The sequence below is a fragment of the Eucyclogobius newberryi genome, unplaced genomic scaffold, assembly GCF_026437365.1.
Source record: "Eucyclogobius newberryi isolate DKJ021-1_F unplaced genomic scaffold, fEucNew1.0.hap1 SCAF_3, whole genome shotgun sequence".
NCBI lineage: Eukaryota > Metazoa > Chordata > Actinopteri > Gobiiformes > Gobiidae > Eucyclogobius > Eucyclogobius newberryi.
The window spans coordinates 8,689,918-8,708,668 of NW_027315945.1; the positions used below are offsets into that span (position 1 = coordinate 8,689,918).

The following is an 18,751-nucleotide window of genomic DNA, read 5'->3' on the forward strand; positions in this document are numbered from 1 at the left end:
CAGCAGGCTTTGAGGTAGGTGGGCCTGTTGAGCTCCAGAGTGTAAAAAAATCCACAAATTCTGTCCTGCCTACTTCAACTATTGATAGCTACTGATTGGCACTTGTGTTGTTTCAGCATTTTTGGTTGAGCAGTAATTCTGATCATTTAAAAGGAGAACTATATCTTCTTCTTCTTCTTTGGTGTTTCATGGCTGTTGGTATCCAAGTGTTACATTACCGCCACCTACTGTAGTTGTAGGTCTTAGACTTTACTAAAGTTTACTAAAGGTATTGCTACTAGATAGAACTATTATACAAAGTAGTAGTTGATTTGTGTAAAATGTTCAATGTTGCACCAACAAGTCTACAAATGCACGGTTTCTCTGGGCGGCTTGGAAACTGCTCTGTGTCTGTGTAGATCGTATTTGCTTGTCGAGATCAGCAGTCTTACGCAAAATAATACAAGCAGAAGGAGAGGCACCAACACACTGATGCATGGGTATACTCTTGATTCTTGGTGGCTTGGGGAATTAGAGTTTTAGCCTACTTTGTGGGGAATATAGCGCAGATCTACACTGTCTGCTATGCTTTCTTAAAAAACCTTAACATTAGCCTGCTTCTTTCCTCCGTTCCTCATTTCCAGCAGACATATAGGCTACGCTAACATGGCTACATCCTCCATCACCAGCGGCATCTCGTCCAACGCAGAAAAACTGACTGATCGGTTCTGCTCACGTTTCACCGGCTCTACTGCTGCCACGATAAGAATCACCTCCATCCTTCGAAAAGAAATAGATAAACAAATAAATAACATCCTGTGTCGCTCTGATACGATTAGAGGCAAAGTGGAAGAGCAGGGACGAGTCTGCATGAGCTATGGGTCGGCAAATTGGAGCCAACAGTGCGGCCCGAGGAGTCCATTTTGGGGCATAATTTACACAGTCAAGAGCATGAGCAGAATGCAATGCCACTTCCATCAATTTTGCATTTTAGGGCCACATTCTTTTTCCCAAGCTTTTAGCGGCCATTTGGCGGAGAAAAAACCCCGGTAGCATTAGTAAGAGGTGCTTCTTAATGGCCGCATATCCATTGCAGCACAATTCGGCAAATGGCTAACAATATGCTAATAGGCTAAGAGTAGCGAACGGGCCCAGACAAGTCATTTAATGCATGTTTTATCTGCAAGACGGCGAGCCTCGTCGGCCGCAATCTGCCCCGACAAGATGTGCCAAGTCAAATTTAGAGATAAAGTGCTTTTAACAAACGGGCTGTGTGACTGCTCCAGGAAGGACAAAACAAAAGACACGCGCAGGAGGCGGTGGTGACATGTGGAACCTGCTGGCAAACAAGCACAAATGAGTTTAGGACAAATGCTCTATGAAAGCAAAGTTTGGGGGACAAAGAAGATCTGACAGGACTTCCTAATGCCGCAGGAAACAAGCTAAAGACTGACTGCGAGAAAAAGAACTGAAAAACATTTGGCACTGGAGGAGAGTGGCTCAGCGGTAGTGGCTTCGCAGATAGGCCTTCCAAAACGTCAGGGTTCAATCCCAGCTGTGAAGTCCTTTTGGACAGACGTAGACACAGGGAGAAAATGTAAATTTCTAAAGGCTCTAACCAGTTAAAAAATTAAACACAGGAACACTTGTAGAAGCTTTATTTTGGCGTGATCAAAGAGACACTATGGACTTTTCTGGTGCAGAGTAATAGCCTCCTGCTTGTCATGGAAAATTTTGCATGGGATTTTACGCTGCACAGGATTTTCCACAGTATGGCATTAAACATGTGCATCCTCTTAGAGAAAAGCATGTGACGACTCCAGGTCCCTCCAACAAAACATGAAACAATAAAATGTATAATATTGCCATAATCACCAAGTACCTGTGTCACAGAAGTTGTTTAACATAAATATCATTATTAGCTCCAATACTCATGATTTGACCATTTCAGTTACCATATTGATTGGTTTGCATTGTATCACCTTTAATTGTACGAATGCCAATTGGCCACTGTAAGTTAAATATATAGTATAACATTTGAGGCAAAGCACTGACATATAAAAAGTTACATATTCTCTTTTAAAGGTCCATTCAAAGGACTTTTTATACAACTTTTGTGCATGCATGGAAAGTGCAGGTTCTCTAAGTTTTTTGTAACTTAGAGACTTCATTTGGTGGGATTGTACTTGTGTTTTACATCAGTCAAGTGGTAGTTTGAGAAGAAAAGTTGAAAAATAAAAGTAGGAAAATACAGGAAGTTCCTCACATTGAGAGTAAAAGACATTCGATTGACACATTTTTCTGACTGTTTAAATACTCATTTAACAAAATAAAGGTGTTATCAGGTATTACCATTTAAATGTACTTTGACCAACTTTGGTAACAGTTATGGAATTATCTCTAACTATAAACCTCACCAAAAATGGTCAAACAAGAGAAAAATACGAAACATTTTTAGTGACAGTTTTAGTAAAAACTTTAGTGAAATGTCTAACCTGCACTTTAAAGTTATTTGTTCCTGATATTTGAACATTTTAGTTATAGCTCTTGCAAGGAGTCGTTGAGTGAACCAGTTTCTTCCAGTGCTGAGGGCCTTGTACGGAGAATAAATGTTCAAATAAAGATATTGAGGGAGGTTTCTGGGGTTGTCGCCCACTAATGCTATTTTGGTAAATCATTCTGTGCCTGTGTCTAAACTCTAAACTTTTTTGATTCTGACCATGTTTGTGCAGCTTCAGTGATGCGTCAGTGCTCCTTCTGTTGTCCTCTTGGGGGCCGTCCCTCTCTATCTCCCCCTGTAACAAACCTTATCAGGCTGTGCGCTGTGGCAGGTGTCCAGGCTCGGCGCTCCTTCTGTAAAGACAACCAGCTCTGATAGCAGGGAAACAGACGCATAACAAGGACTTATTATGATGATGAAATGTCCTACAAGCCCCCAAACACCCTCTTAAAGATGTCCCGGGCACGATAAGGGACAGGGGTAAGTGTGTGGGGGGTGGGCCTAACCAAATCAAGGGGCCGTCAAGCCACTGTCATGCATAATTAATTGGGCCCCCTCGTGACGGACTACACAAAAATCCATGGTCATTCGATTAGGGGCTTTTGGAGGACTCCGAAGTGCAGCGCTGTCGGAGCTGTTTCCCTGCTCACCTCTGGACGCACTGGAAAGTGACAGCGCTACAAGCACATCCAAGACAGGCTTTGTGTGGAGAGTGCTTCAAACTTTTAATGTGATTTGGGCAATGTAGTCTACAATACAAAGGATTTGAATGTGCAGTAGCCATTTACTGCCACAAAACTATACCATAAGATGCAAGCGATTGAAATGAGTACTGAGCTTGATCACCAGCTGAGCCAGATACCTCTTGGATGCTCTACTGGGGAACCGTTCTGAACGTTCTGAGCACATCCTTTCCAGGAGGAGAGCGTAAAGGTTATACACTGGAGGGCCATTGTGTCTCTGCAGTGCCCAGACGGATGGCCTCACAATGAAACCCTGCATAAAGTGGAAGGAGAAGCATGATGTACTTAACCATGAACTGGCCTACCAAGAAGATTCTAACCTAGGCCCAGAATGTCCTGCTACACAACACTAGGTAGTCTGGTGGTCTATGGACACAGATTAGCTGAAACTGCAGCAATACTTGTATTTGCTTTGTTCAATTCAACTTAACGCCCAAAATCACAACAGCAGTTGCCTTGACAGTTGGTTAAATCCCTTAAACCAACCTGGTTATTTTGGTCAAGCAAAGTATGACAATTTGACTTCAGATTCACTCTTCACACTTTAATCCATGTGCCACATTTAGAGATGGGTTGCATGGATGAAAAACACTATTCTTTTTTTTTTTTTTTTTTTTAAACTATTTATGTTTCAAACATAGAACATCTATAACAAACACGCACACAAAAACGTGTTCATATAGTGAAGAGGCGTTCTACCACAAACACAGAGAAGAGGGCTGGATGTGCTAGTGGTCAGTTTTTTTTTTTTAATGTACAATTAAATGTACAATGGCATAACTTACTGTTGTATGTGGACAAACAATGAGCAGGAGCAATTCCTGTTTAACAACGAAATATTAAAGAAAGAAGTCCTTATCTGCTGCCATCTACTGGACATACATAAAAATACCAAACTCAATAGGTAAACCAAGCTTCTTTATTATTCCAAAAAACACATTCATATTTAGAAATTATAGATGCATAATAATCATATGTGTAAATAGCTCATGTTTAAATACACAATTTGCTTTAAGAACTAAAAAATATCCTTTCCAAATACTTACAGACCAACATCCCTATTATACAAAGTATTCATCCGTTGCGTTTGCCTATGTATGCATTTATGTACATAGAATCACCTTCAATCACTTTCACAAAACATCACAGCTTTAGATGGAAGACATTTCTCTTTTGTCACTTCGACTGACAAAAAAAATAATGATCAAATAATAAAAAATAGACGTTCTACACATCAAATAAAGGAATATCTAGATGCGTTAAAATCACTTAAATATAGGATTTTAATGTTGTTTTGACCTTTATGAAAGTCTAGATAACTTAACTTTCATTATATCTTATATCAAGGTAAATATTTAACACCTTGAAAAAATTATTTCAAGCTAAATCATCTTGAAATCTATAAGAAATGCCATAAAACAGGTTAAATACCGTGCAACGCCATAAAAGCAATTAAATATAACAAAAATAGTCAATTCCGGACTAATATTAAGAATTCCAAGTCATTTTAACAGAGTCTAGATATTCATTTTTTGCAGTATACTAATATTTCATAAGTCAGTTCCCTTCGGTGACACACACTTTAGAGCATGTCGCGTTGGACCAGTGCTGCTCGTCAGAGGCAGTCCACGGCTAGAGTTTCTGTTTGGGGCCGATTTGGAGCTTGGGGGCAGCTCTCTAGTTGGCGGGTTGTGGGCGGCCCTCGGGGATGAGTGAGGTGAAGAAAGTGCTGATGAAGGCCCAGGCGGTGGTGAGGAAGCCGGGTTCAGGGGCAGGAGTAGCAGCGGTGGCCCCGTCCCGCTCTGAGGGCCCCTCCTCTGGGTCGCCCTCCTCTGGGTTGCCCTCCTCCAGGCCCTCGTCCATTAAACGCTCCTGAACGGCCACAAACGGGGAAGAGTTTGTTATGTTCAGGGGTCATCACGTTTTCAAAAGATACAATGATAGAACTTTAGCCTCTGTCATTCGCTGAATTTGCGTCAGCCATGCAGTCGTTAGCTTTGCTTTTTTAGTTTTATAGCCAGAAGCGGTTCTGTTATTTTTCAGTTGTAGCCCTAGTTTGATAGTCAAAAATAAATAGAGTTATGCAAAGAAAGTTTCATGACATTTATGTTTAGATAATGAAACTTAAAATATTGCCATAATCACCAAACACATTCAATATTACGCTAAAGAAATGAGCCTCACGTTTCTCTCCACTGATGTGTTTTCTCAGATTTATTCACAGTTATATTCATGAATGTGGAGCTTTTTAAACCTTTGTGACCTACAGCAGCATGTGCTGCATTTATATATAAAAAAAAATAAAAATAGAAGAATTATTTTTTGCACATGTAAGTGGACAAAATTATGTTTAGAAAGAGCACGTTCGAGAAAGTTTTCTGTCGCTTACAATTCCCACAAAAAAAGCACATAAACCCATTGGTAAACATAGCGATTTTTAATGTTTAAGTATCGTACAAAATAGAATTTTTTTTTGCAATTTGTTTACATTTCATGAATGAACATTTGATCCACTGACAAAAGTTGATTGATTTGGGACCTCTAAAGATTAGATTTCAACTATTCACTATAAATTAGTTCTTGTAATAATATGTTTTTTATCCCAAATTAAAATTTAAAATGTTTTGGTTGTAATCAATATTCATAATACATCTATCTTAAAAAGCAGAACAGGTAGAGATTAAAAAAAAAAAAAAAAACTGGGAGGGAGACTTGGGATTTCCTAATTTGGAAAAATATGGATAGTTTTTCTTTTTTGTGATTTATTGGGCATTTTAGTTGTTTGACATATTAAACATGTTGTTTTATCATATTTATGGAGTTCTAAGTACGTAATGTAAAAACTTGATAGTCCTAAAAATTTAAATACAGCATGCACAAATACTTGTCCTATGGCATTCAGGGTTAAAGGGTAAATGAAAATGATTGCAGACAGTAAAGCACCAAAAACATAGAAAACTGCAAGACATTTTTGTTTTGTGCAACAAATCTTGCATTAATTTAAAACTGGAGCTGGACGTTAGAGAGACTATTACTTAGTGACAAATGTAATTAACAACAATCATTTGTCAAAGTTTATGTTTTTATTTTGCCTTCTTATTAAAATTCACAGGATAGAATATTTATATCAGTACTAGGCTGGGTTAACTACTCTTAACAGTAACTTTGAGGAACTTAAACCTTTATTCATAGTGCGCTCCGTAATAAATAAGTCTCTCCATAATGTCATGTATTCATAATTAAAAGCCGTTTACTTAAAGGGATGATCAGTCGTAACATGAACTGCCTGTAATCTTTTTGTTCAAATGAAACTTAAAGTACCATGTCCTGCATGTCCTGCTGTCTGTCTGCCTCTGCTTGAGCCGCTCCTCGCTCTGCTCTCGCCTGCTGCTGTTCAGCTCTGAAGGGAAACCAGCCGGCCTGATGCCTGTCCGGGAAAAATACACTGTTAGCACGAGAAAAAAAAACACTCTTAGCGCGACAGATCGCATTGTATCTCTCGTCTTCGCAGATTTCCATCTCTTCTGAGCTCGAACACAGTCTTTTTCTGTCGTCATTTTTGTACTGTACACTGAAGGATCTCGCAAAACACACACCGGCATATCAACCACACATGCGCAGCCGGGGAAACGTGCTGCTATGCTGGGGACGAGCCAGAACGAGGCTGCAGGTGTGCAGTAGGTGCGTCCTACGACATGTGAATGAACTACTCGGCTATCCACGCCACGAGGAAATGAGACTCAGATTTGGCGCCAAAAAAATCTTCCATAATTCCTTTAATATTTATTTTTTCCCCATTTTAAATTTTCTTTAAACTTCTATATTTATTATGTGAATACAATACAAAAGCGTTATCTTATGTTTAAAAAGTGATATGTGAGCGGTTAATCAGGCTACGGCTACAATTTTATTAAAAAAATAGTGGGCATTCAATATTCAACAAAATTATCATATTTTGTCTATGATGTAGCTCAGCAGTGACCGCCCATTCTGAGGCTCTTACAGTATTTCCCCATAGCCTTTTGGAAAAACTAATATTAAAAGTTTGACAGGGCTAATCAGTTTTGTGGTAACTAATGACCACAAGACCTATAACTGTACTTAAAATAGATTTCTGAAACCCGCAACGTTATGCATTTCCGGTCAAATTGAAAAAATAATTCAGGTAGGTAGGTCGGATTTTCTTAAATATTTAAAAATCCTTGCACAGGTTTTGCAGACAGTTTTCTGCGTTTCCCGCGCTGTTGCCCTGCGCGTGTGTTCGATGAGCTGTAGATCCACTCGTCCCAAAAAGTTTTACAAAGCACCATTGCTTGTAAGTTCCCAATGGATCACTTGCTAAAAAGGCATTTCCAGCAATAGTTGGAACTTTGAAAGTGGCGAACGAACCCGTGTCAAGCGCCAGTGTCGGCGTCGAACTATTTTTCTTATTGTCACTACGTGATGTGAGCATTTTTCGACCGTCACGAAAAATACCTTCACCGCTGAAACACCGGGCGTGCCTGTCGCCCCCGCCATGACTGCCAGTCTGCACGCTGACCAAATATGAGCATCAACATGGATGCGGCCATAGCTAAAACGAAACCTGTCAAAAGTGCAGCAATTTTCATATCTTACGATCCCCAGATGATTTTTTCCCCTCAGCTTTTGGGATTCCCTCTCACAATTTGACATTCTCGAAACGTACGGCCAGTAAATATGCGATAAAACGTTTAAGGTTAGTTTTTTTTTTATTTTGAAATTCAGGTTGGTCAGGTTACAGGAAAAACAATTTTTTTTTTTGGCCTAATACATTTCACAGAAGTTTAAATGTTTTTTTGGACTGAAAACAATCGCATTATGGGCCGTCATTATGCTGTATGTGGCCTGTTCGATACTGGGCCCCTGTACATTTTTGATAATAATTGTTGTTCTTTCTATTGTTTAATTGCCTGAGCTATGGGACTAAGTGTCTGTGAATGATGAATAATAGATTAAAAAGCCAGTCTTTTACACAAATGTGCTTATAATGATGAGAATTGATTTCACCAATGACCCGGCCCTCCACCACTCGCCTCGATTCAAATGTGATCCTCGGGGGAAATTGCCCACTCCTGCTTTAAACCATGGGCAATCAAACTATGGCCCGGGGACCAAATGCAGCCATCAGACCAGACTTGGTTCCAAGACGGAATAAAAACACTTTTTTTTAAAAATGATTTACACTACTGACCCATCTGTGGCCCTCTGGTTGGTCTAACGTTCAATATGCTCTTGGGTTTGGACACGCCTGCTTTAAACTCTTACTGTCTGAATGGGAAATGTGCGTAACCATGGCGGACTTGGGCTGCTGTCAATACTCACAGGTAAACCAGCAGCATGGCCCCCAGCACCATGACGAAGCGGCTGAAGGAGGAGTAGAAGTACACTATACTGAGCAGTACTCCGGCCCTGGACACGGTGTAGAGCCAGTCCAGCCAGTCACGGTTCAGCTCGTCCTCGTTAAGCACCGCCCCTCCCTGCGCGTTCATCTGGATGTTGGCGTTGACCTGGATGTTGGGGTTGACCGCCGGCGGGGGCTCGGGTAAAGGGTTGGGCCCCAGAGGAGGCTGCACCGCCGGCTCAGGCTGAGGAGGGGATGGTGAGGGGCCGGAGGGAGCAGAGGGGCTCGGCGTCTGAGAGGCAGCTATGGCGGCTTGACTGGGACACACAAGAAAAGAACAAGAATTAGTCGACTGAATAAATAGTTATCTCTGCATTGAGCCCGAGTCACTACAGCATAGCAATCGTACAGTGAATTGGTAGTTTTTTGTTTTTTAATGCTGGGTGCATTTTCTGTGACAACCAACCATATACAACTCAGAAACATCAGCTGAGGAAATAAATGAAATTACACGTTACAACAGTGTCAAATTATGACGAAGGGGGAAACTTAAGCCCAAGAGGAAACCCACCCAGACCTTTGGAGAAACATGCAAACTCTGCACGTTGTGTAGTATTCAAAAAAGGTTCCAATGAGGATAATATGTAATAGGGATGAAGTAGAATTTCTGTCACCTTCTGAGGTGTAATTTGACACATTGCATTTACAACTAGGGGTTGGCAATACTGACAAAATGTATATCTTGATATTCTAAAGCCCTAACCCTCAGTAACAATAATTCAGATGTGTTAATGTCCTTGTAAATGTCTGAGTTGGGGTTCAAGTTCTATACAAAATGTGACTATAAAACCACTAAAAAGGATAGAAATATCTCTTACACAAGACGTTTCTATCATTTTTTTAGTTTCTGTTTTATAGACGATGCACTTGATATAATAATTTGGCATATTCCTGTAACTAAAATTACATTACATACATCTGACCTCTTGGGTTTCAAACATTTTTTGCCATTTCTTTGTAGTGCAATACAATTTGAGCTGCAGTGGGTTGAATAAGGAACTTCTACAACTCCTTCTGGACACTAACTACTGAAGTGTTTAATTCGGCCATTTATTTGTTGCTGCTCATGTTTTTGATGATATTGTACATTTTAGAAAAGGATCTTTCTGCTTTAGCGCTATTGTGTCAGTGGCCCTAAAGTACGTAGTTTCACTAGTATAGTTTATCACAATATTTTCAGTAGAAATATATCACACATCAAATGTTATCGTGACAGGCCTTGCTGAATTTACAACTGCACTTCAAAAGAACAACCTTAGAATGAATAGATTTGTACTCACTATTGCATGTAGTAGTGTCGAGCGTACATCTGCTGCCACCACAGCACCTGCATGGGCATGTACGCAGGGTGAGGGGGCATGCTCCCCGGCAGGGCGCCCTGTAGGGGGACCTGCGCACCTCCAGGCCTGTGCAGGAGCAGCCACTAGTTTTACTTGGCATTCAGAGCAAAATACAATGTGGATGGTTAGAAAATAAATACAAAGTCTTACCACTGAGGAACACCAGGAACATTGTACTGGGGAAGTCCTCCTCGATATCTCAGACCATCAGCAGCTTCAGAGGAAGGTGAAGCTTCCTGATTCGGTGAGGAGGAGCTTGAACTCTCGCTCTGAAAAGAGAAAAGTGAAGAAGAAAGATCTGAAATCTGAAACCTAAAATCGAAGAGGATGCGTCCACACCTGTCCTGGTATGGTCCTGGTTTGAGCCAAGTTTAGCCCTGATATTGACTAGTCCTAGTCCCGGTGGTTGTGCTCTAGTCCCGGTTTAGTCCCAGGTTAGAACGCACCATCAAACTACTTCTTTAAACTTTGATTAGGCGTTTTTGTTGCTGACAAACAATGTACGGACATGTCAATCCAACAAAAATGTGTGAAAACAGGTCTTTAAATGTATTACTTGAGGTTTAATTAACAGACAAATGTGAAATGTCTGCATAAAGATTAACAAAAGAGCAAGAACTTTTAATCAGCTCTTTTTGTAGCATTTTTTCACCCTAAAAGATATAATTCAATATTCAAATGTCTATGTTTAAATAACATTCACAACATTATTTATTGTTTTATATATTGCCCACCTCTATTCAGAACATGCTTGAACAGATCTAAATTACAGGGTTAGGTGTTTTTTAGGCAGAATATACAGTTATTTTGCCGTTAGTGGTAGAAATGATGGTATTTCAAATATTGCAACCTCTGATTTGCTAATTGTGTCCATTCAAACTTCGATTGCGGTTAACCTTACTGCCCATCCAACACTGCAGGGCAAACCCAATGTCCTTCCTGATACTTACACTGGCAGAGGGAGCAGCGCTGTGGGCCTGGGGGGAGCTCGGGGGGCTGCGGGAGGCACACACCAGGTGCATCATGTGGTACTCATCATGCTGTGGACATAACACGTTCGGTGAGGTGACAGGGAGGCCAGGGGAGAGCGCACAAAGAGAAACAAGCAGTCAGGAGCAGCTGGGGCAGAAAAGTTCCAGATTCACACACAACAACACGCCTTCGATGGGCTTTTGTTCCGCCGACTGCATCTGCGCTAAACCCTCTGGCTCTCAGCTGCTACAGACACTCACTACTACCTTAACATGCACAGGGAAATCACAGTATGAGCCCCATTTAAGTCTCGTTTCTCCAGAGAATGGGTCCATCTTCTCTAGTCTCTACATTTTTATTTATTTATTGAATGATCATTTACACAAATGTAAATATGCCAGATTATTGCCATGGCCTAATGTCTATCCGAAGACATTAGGCCAGGTAATGTTCCAGAAAGATAAAACATAAGACATACTATTAAAACAGACAGCTTTTCAAAAACAGGCAAACAAGGACAGCGTCAAGTTAGAACAAACATTCAACAATAATAAGACAGAGAGTGACTTAAGATGTATAGAACCCAATCCCTCTGTATTGCACGTACATTATATTGCACTAATTCATACTGCATCGATTCATATTGCACTACAATACATATTAAATTTTTACCAGGAGCTTGGGTAGATTAAATTAATATTGCACACGTCCAACTTTCAAACACATTTCAGGTCAAACACGATTACGTTTGTGTTGTCATGTTTCTTGAATGTAGGGAAACTCCTGCTTTCCCTGGGAGTGGAGCACTATTGCAGAAGGTTACAGCACACCCTGAGGACACAACTGAATAGCTAAGCATGATGGGCTAAAAGACGTTAAGCTGCAGCTAGTAATCTAGCATTTGCGCTAATACTTTGATGATATAATTGCCACACAAAAAAAATGCTAACATACATATAACCAGTGCATTATTTTTTTTTTTTTTACACATGTTAGGAAATGCACTGCTCACAATATATTTGATCCAAGTAGCAGGAAAAAGCATTTTGTATTACTAATCTATTCACTTTTAAAAAATATATGCATTTCTGCAATTCATTTTATTTGGAATATTTTTTTGTATCCATTGTATGACAGTGGAAATACACAGTATATTTCTTCCAGCGTACCTTTCTGAGCACATCTCGGAGTTGCACATGGTCCTGAAGAAGCTGCCCTGAATACACCAGCCGCTGGTCTTTAGACAACTGAAAAAAACAATAAAATTTAAGCAATAAAAAAGTGGGAGAGAAATCATACCTCAAATAAAATCCAACCAAAGTAACTTAAAGGCGTAAGCAGAAAAAAGCCTCGTGGCTAGACGTGCTGTTTATTAGCGCGACGGATCGCATCGCATCTCTCGTCTCCGTAGATTTACGTCTCTTCAGAGCCAGCTCAAACTGTCTTTCTCCGTCTTAATTTTGTCCTGTACACTGAGGGAACTATATTATGATAGATCAATGCGCTTAGCCACAGGGAAACATGCTTCTCTCCTGGGGACGAGCCAGAACGAGGCTGCAGGTGAGCAGTAGGTGCATCCTATGATTGATACGTGGCAGGACTAATCGGCAGTCCACGCCACGAGGAAATGAGACTCAGATTTGGCGCCAAAAAATCGTCCATTACGCCTTTAAGTGTTTTAGTATACAGTATATTACAATAGAATGTCTGTCTGTAAGTATGTCTGATGTTACTTGAGTTCGACACATTTTCAGTATCAAATGATAAGCAATATCATTGCGGATCCTTAAAAGGATTAAGGATCTGCATTAGTTGTATTGTTATTGGCCTTTAGATATGCTCCTGACTTCCTTTGCTTTGGCATCTCATCTTGTGACTTTGAAAATCACAGATCAGATATCAGTATTCATCAGGATTTGTGTTAGCACTCCCTCTACTGGCAACAAAGGGAATTGCCACGGAGAATTACAATGGAACATTCCTGGACGAATGAGAGATTACGCCGACATGGAGAAATAAACAAAAACTAGTTTGCCCCAACATGCTAATGTAAGCACAAAGTTGAAATGAACACAATGTGCAGAATGAGTTATTGCCAATGATTTATGGACTTAAAAACAGGACGTGTCCTCCAGAACTCTGTTACGAATTTCCTAGTTTTGCGACGTCATAAAGTGTTTTCTGAGGCTCAGAGGAGAGAGGAGGACAACTGAAACAAGCGTGGATGAAGCTTAACACAACTCCAGGTATGTTTTGATGATGGTACAATGTTAAAACATGGTTAAAAGCCAAACAAAAATTGTGTGTCCTTAAATAAAAAGCAACACACTTAAAGAACAGTTTCAAATGCAAACATATGCAAACACAGACATTACCGGTTTGCTGGGGTAGACATTGGAGATGTGGCTCTTCAGTCTCTCCACAGTCCAGTTTCGGAAACAGTTGATGGTTTGGTCTTCATATTTCTGGTTTGGGGCTTTGATAACCAGGGTGACCGGTGCGTCCAATGCTCCAGGATCCATGGTACATGACTCTACAGCCACCACTACAACAACTGCTGCTGTTGTTTCTGCCGTCAGACCGGGACTCCGACCAAGGCTCTGACCAGGGCTCAGGGCTCAGGACTCTACTCTTTGAGAGACTTCCTCAGGTCCTCATGACCTTGACAATCGTCAACTGTCTATTCTCCAAATAGGAGTATCAACGTTTTAAAACATCCACGTCTCACTCCTGCAAAGTTTATAAGAAAAACAAAAAAACACCATTGTTATATAAAGTATTTCATGTTTTTCTTACATTCTGATCGTTAATGTATCATTAATAGGAAAATAATATTAAAATAATATCTTGATACTCAAAAAACAATGTTTATTAGAATGTTGAGACTATTTACAGAAGTATTATAGAAATACGTATAATCTGTTATGAGCTTTTAGAACTATCGTATTTGTCATATTTAAAATGATTTAGACTAAAAGGTAATATTGAGGTTATCCCATAACCGTTATCTCTTACCCTGCTCCTAATTATATTTTCTTACAAATATGAATTGTTTTTATAAATATAAATTACTCCCTGCATTTTTTATTTAATCGTGTGTGTATTGATGACAGAGGAAATCCTTTTAGAACTTCGCACTACTTCAAGTTTAAACTTTTTTCTTGAACTTTTCATCACAAACTGCATCTGAACTGAACAATGAGAAAGCAAAAGCAAAAGCAGTTTTTAACTATTTAGACAAGGCCAAACCCAGAAAGTGAAAGAAGGCCTGTGCATTTGTCATTTCAACAAACTATCTTCTATGTAAACAAACACCTTAAAGAGGCTTTTGAAACGTTTCCAAAGGGAAAGAAGCCTAAAATAAGTTCATGTTTACACTTGAGGATGGGAGTTGCGTCATGTTTATTGTCAACAACCTTATGTCATGTCATATAGCATCACAGAAACACGCGTACATATTTTATTACCTATATATTGTTGATTAAGACGAATAAATACTCCCGACAAAGCAGTAGATTCGTTTCAATAAGCACAATGTGTCCTAAAACAAGTAAGTTAGCTTGTTACAACTGATTTAGCGGCGAAACGGAGCATAGCATGTGGCTAACGTTAACACCAGCTTTGGTGCATTTCAAACGCGTTCTTCGCCCCAATGACAGTGCTTTAATCCACTTAGATCAGAATTATTAGGAAAGAGCGTGGTGTAGATTTTATCACCTGGATCGCTGTGCACCGTCGTCTTTTGCCCGTCTCTTGTGGGTGATGTAGGGCGTGAAAGCGGAAGCCACGTACGTGCGTCGTCACATGTCTATGACGCTAACTTTACCGAACTCTGATAGGAAGTCCGGCATTACTTTAACTGTTATATTGTTTGTTATAAATGTCTTGTTATAAAGAATATTGACTATAATAAAAAAAAATATCTGCATTCCACAGACAGACACTTCTAGCTTGGGCACTTATATACAAACATAATTTCTCTCCTCATAACTTTTTTATCTGGAATAACAAATATATCTTATAAAAAAAAAAGTCAGCATTTTATCTTCATTGGAAATCTTCAAGAAAATCTTACCAGTGGGTCAGCTTTTTGACAGTAATGGACATTTGCTGAGGTACAATGAATTCAATCTTAAATACAACCTTGCTGTGACTCCTAAAGAATATGCCACTGTATTTGATGCTGTGACCTATTCAATTTGCGAACTTTTTAAGATCACTGATTGATGAAAGTATGAGCCATCAGAAAAGCTTATTTTACACCGGTCCGTAAGAACAACAGAAGAATACGTGCTCTATCCCCGGACATTGTATGGAAAAAAGGATGGACTTTGAAGCAACGTTTTTTTTTTTATAAACAACAAGATGAAATATGTCTCTTTCAAATTAATTCATAGAATTTACCCCACTAATCAATTTATGCTCAGATATATTAAAACAATTGGCCCTTAACTGCACTTTTTGTTAGAAAATACCCTGAAACGATGAGTCATTTTTTTTTGGATTTGCACAATTGTAAAAACCTTTTGGAAAGACTGTTTACAATTTATAATACTTCACATTGATTCCAACTTTAGATTACAATTTTAACAATTTTTGGTTTTCACGTCACAAATGTGGACTATAATAAGAAAATGGCAATTAAGTTAATTCTTATATTTGGCAAATTCTGCGTTCACAAAAGTACAGTATCCCTTTTCCCCCCTGTTCTAATTAAACAAATTGAAACATATTTGCTCACCATATCCAAAAGCTTAAACCAAAAAGCCATATTCACAATTGAAAATTGTAAGTCTCTAAATATTTTTGATGTATGAAATAAATAAATAAAACAAATTTAAAAGTCTGGCACATAAGCGTTTATATCATGGATCTATTATATTATTTATTTGCACTTTAAAATGAAGATAAAATATTCTCTGTTTTTGTGAGTTTTTGAGGTATAATTTATCAGCTGAATGGTTCTCTACGAGGCCTGTTATGGAGGCTTTCACCAGTGAAAACCAAAACATAAAAAAATTCGTATGCAATCATCTTAAATTCCCTTTCTAATTTGTTTACTCAAACATATTTTAGGTTAGTTTGTGCAGGCCACTTGGACTCAACAAATCTTTGAGTATTCGTTGATTGATTACAATGATGTAAAATGTGGACTTGTAGGATAATCAAATCAAATCAAATCAATTTATTTTTGTAAGGCCCAAAATCACAACAACAGTTGCCTCTGAGGGCCACAGGGAGAAATGAATCAACAATGTCTGTGGTGGCGATGAAGTCAGACAATGTCTGTGGTGGCGAGGGACGATGTCCCAGGGTCCTCTGTCCTTAGACTCTCCTTCTCGGCTAGGAAAAACTACAAAAAAAACCTCTTTGGGAAAAAAGATACTGGAGGACAAATCAATACTTTTTCAGTCACAAATGTAAACATGCTTTTATTTCATGTTTTTCATACTGAATAGCCATCCTTACAAGATTCTTTAAACTTTTGCAAATGCAAGAAGGCACTTTGGCTCATCATCATCATCAATGCTTCATCATCTGTGAACTCTGGTGGCTTTCGCTGTTATTTATTATTAATACATGTTATTTTTGTTCTTATTCTGGTTAATCTTTCACCTGCTTAACTGTTTCACTTCAGTGACAAAGAATAGTTAGTTTGAATCAATCAATTAATTAACTGATCATTTGTTCCATTTGTTTTCGAAATAAACAATGGTTTTATAGCAGTCTTTATAAGTATCTTGTTTGTCCCTGTATGTCCCTCCGCATTTATTTATTTCAGGGACAGTGCGTATTAAAGGCGGTATGGACGATTTTTCGGCAATTTGAGAACGCAGGCACTTCCCCGTGAGGACTGATACAACACACGTGCGTTTGTTTATTAGCGCAACGGATCGCATCGCATCTCTCGTCACCCGTAGATTTCTGTCCACTTCTGCGTCAGCTCGAACTGTCTTTCTCCGTCTTCATTTTGCCCCGTACACTGAGGGAACTATATTATGATAGATCCATGCGCTTAGGCACGCGGAAACGTGGGGACGAGCCTGACGCGGCTGCAGGTGAGCGGTAGGTGCGTTTTATGATTGATACGTGGCAGGACAAATGATTTATCCACGCCACGAGGAAATATAAAAAATTTGCTGAAAAAAATCGTCCATACCACCTTTAATAAATATTTCTGTAAATATGCCAGAATTATCCAAACATGGCCCAATTTGTTTTAAAGTATAGATCTCCATGGACACAAGCATGTCATGCCACCAGGATAAGTTACAGGTCCAATCTGTGGAGAGGCGACCATGTTCAAGATATTATTGAGCCATAGAAAACAAATGGACCCTACATCAGAAAAGTTACATCCTTTTACCTTTAGTCTGCCCGTGATGGAAAAAAGGTACAAGAGAATGAACGATTCAACAATCGTTACCAGATAATACATTTAACATAATTAACATCGGACCGTTTTAGTACAGTATTTACAATACTAGGCAAGGCAAGGCAAGTTTATTTGTAGAGCACCATTTGTACACAAGGCAATTCAAAGTTCTTCACACAACAGGACAAAACCAAAGACATGACAGAAATCTCAAAACCCTCATTTCTGTTCATTAAATTTAACAACTTTGCTGACACGAATCATACATTTTGTCCGTGCTTAGTGATCCGCCAGATGGAAAACCAAATCTATTGGACCACTGGCAGACACTCTTTCCCATATTTATTTGAAATTGCCAGCGTGACAGGCGTCTCCGGGATGGGCGCATCGCTTTTAGATTGATTCTTTCCAATGTTTGACAGTCCCTAGACGTCAACCCGCTATCTGCCTCTGCACAGGTCTGTGCTGAGCATATGTATCTTTTACGACAACCCTCTCGTCGACGCCTCCACCTTATGTGTGGCGCTTTTGTATCTTTAACAACGGACCCAGTCTCGTCTGCCCCCTCCCTAGATTTAGTTTTCTCTAAACTAATTGTCACTACAATGACAAATTGACAATCATTACTTTTTAATAAAGCAACACGCTTCCACAATCATCTAAGAAAATTATCTTTATTTTAAAATTGCACATTTGCAGTGTTTCACAAATTACAAGACAATTTGCATTTTTTTTTCAATGTCATTGTATGATTGCATGATGATTTATTGTTCAGGTCTTTTAGTTTAAATTAATTCCATACAACCTGACCATATTTGTGAATGTTCACAGATAAAAGTAAGTTTGACATGACCTCTCATAAAAAGAGTTTTATGAGAGGTCATGCCAACTTTCCACAAAGAAGCCTAAAATGAATCCAAAAATGCACAAAATATGATTAGAAACTCCATAATATCTGTCTCTACATACATTTTAAGAGACATATGAAACCATGTTGGAAAATGTGAAAGAGGCATACTATAAAAAGGATAAATCATATATTTGATTAAGTAAAATGCCATTTCCCATTTTAATGCTCCTTCCTGCTCTTTGACGCTTTTTGGATTGTTTAAAGTTTTTTTTTGCACATAAGATGTCATTGATTATCCTGCATTCAGTGATGTTGAGTTTACACACTATAGCACTGTACGAGGTAAATCATTGATTTGTTTATTTATATTTTTGGATACTTTAAATACAATCCCTGGTACATTAATAATAATAATAATAAATATTTTATTTATATAGCACTTTTCAGAGACCCAAAGACGCTTTGACATATACAAAAAGGGGGGGGGGGTATTTACAGACAGGGGGACAGCACGTACAATACACAATAACGTACAGATAAAATAAACAAGACAGAAGAAGTAGAAAGAA

General features: G+C 39.0%; 1 protein-coding gene across 1 annotated transcript; it reads right to left on the reverse strand.

Annotated features, from left to right (window-relative positions):
- Positions 1 to 4,122: 4,122 nt before the first annotated feature.
- herpud2 (HERPUD family member 2) lies at positions 4,123 to 14,745 on the reverse strand. The gene is made up of 9 exons (XM_072460622.1): positions 14,674 to 14,745; positions 13,332 to 13,686; positions 12,126 to 12,203; positions 10,935 to 11,024; positions 10,135 to 10,253; positions 9,925 to 10,050; positions 8,566 to 8,901; positions 6,544 to 6,649; positions 4,123 to 5,094 (listed from the first exon to the last, which is right to left on the reverse strand). Exons 2-9 carry the CDS (start codon positions 13,476 to 13,478, stop codon positions 4,900 to 4,902), a joined length of 1,197 nt encoding a protein of 398 aa, XP_072316723.1. The 5' UTR covers positions 13,479 to 13,686; positions 14,674 to 14,745; the 3' UTR covers positions 4,123 to 4,899.
- Positions 14,746 to 18,751: the final 4,006 nt, after the last annotated feature.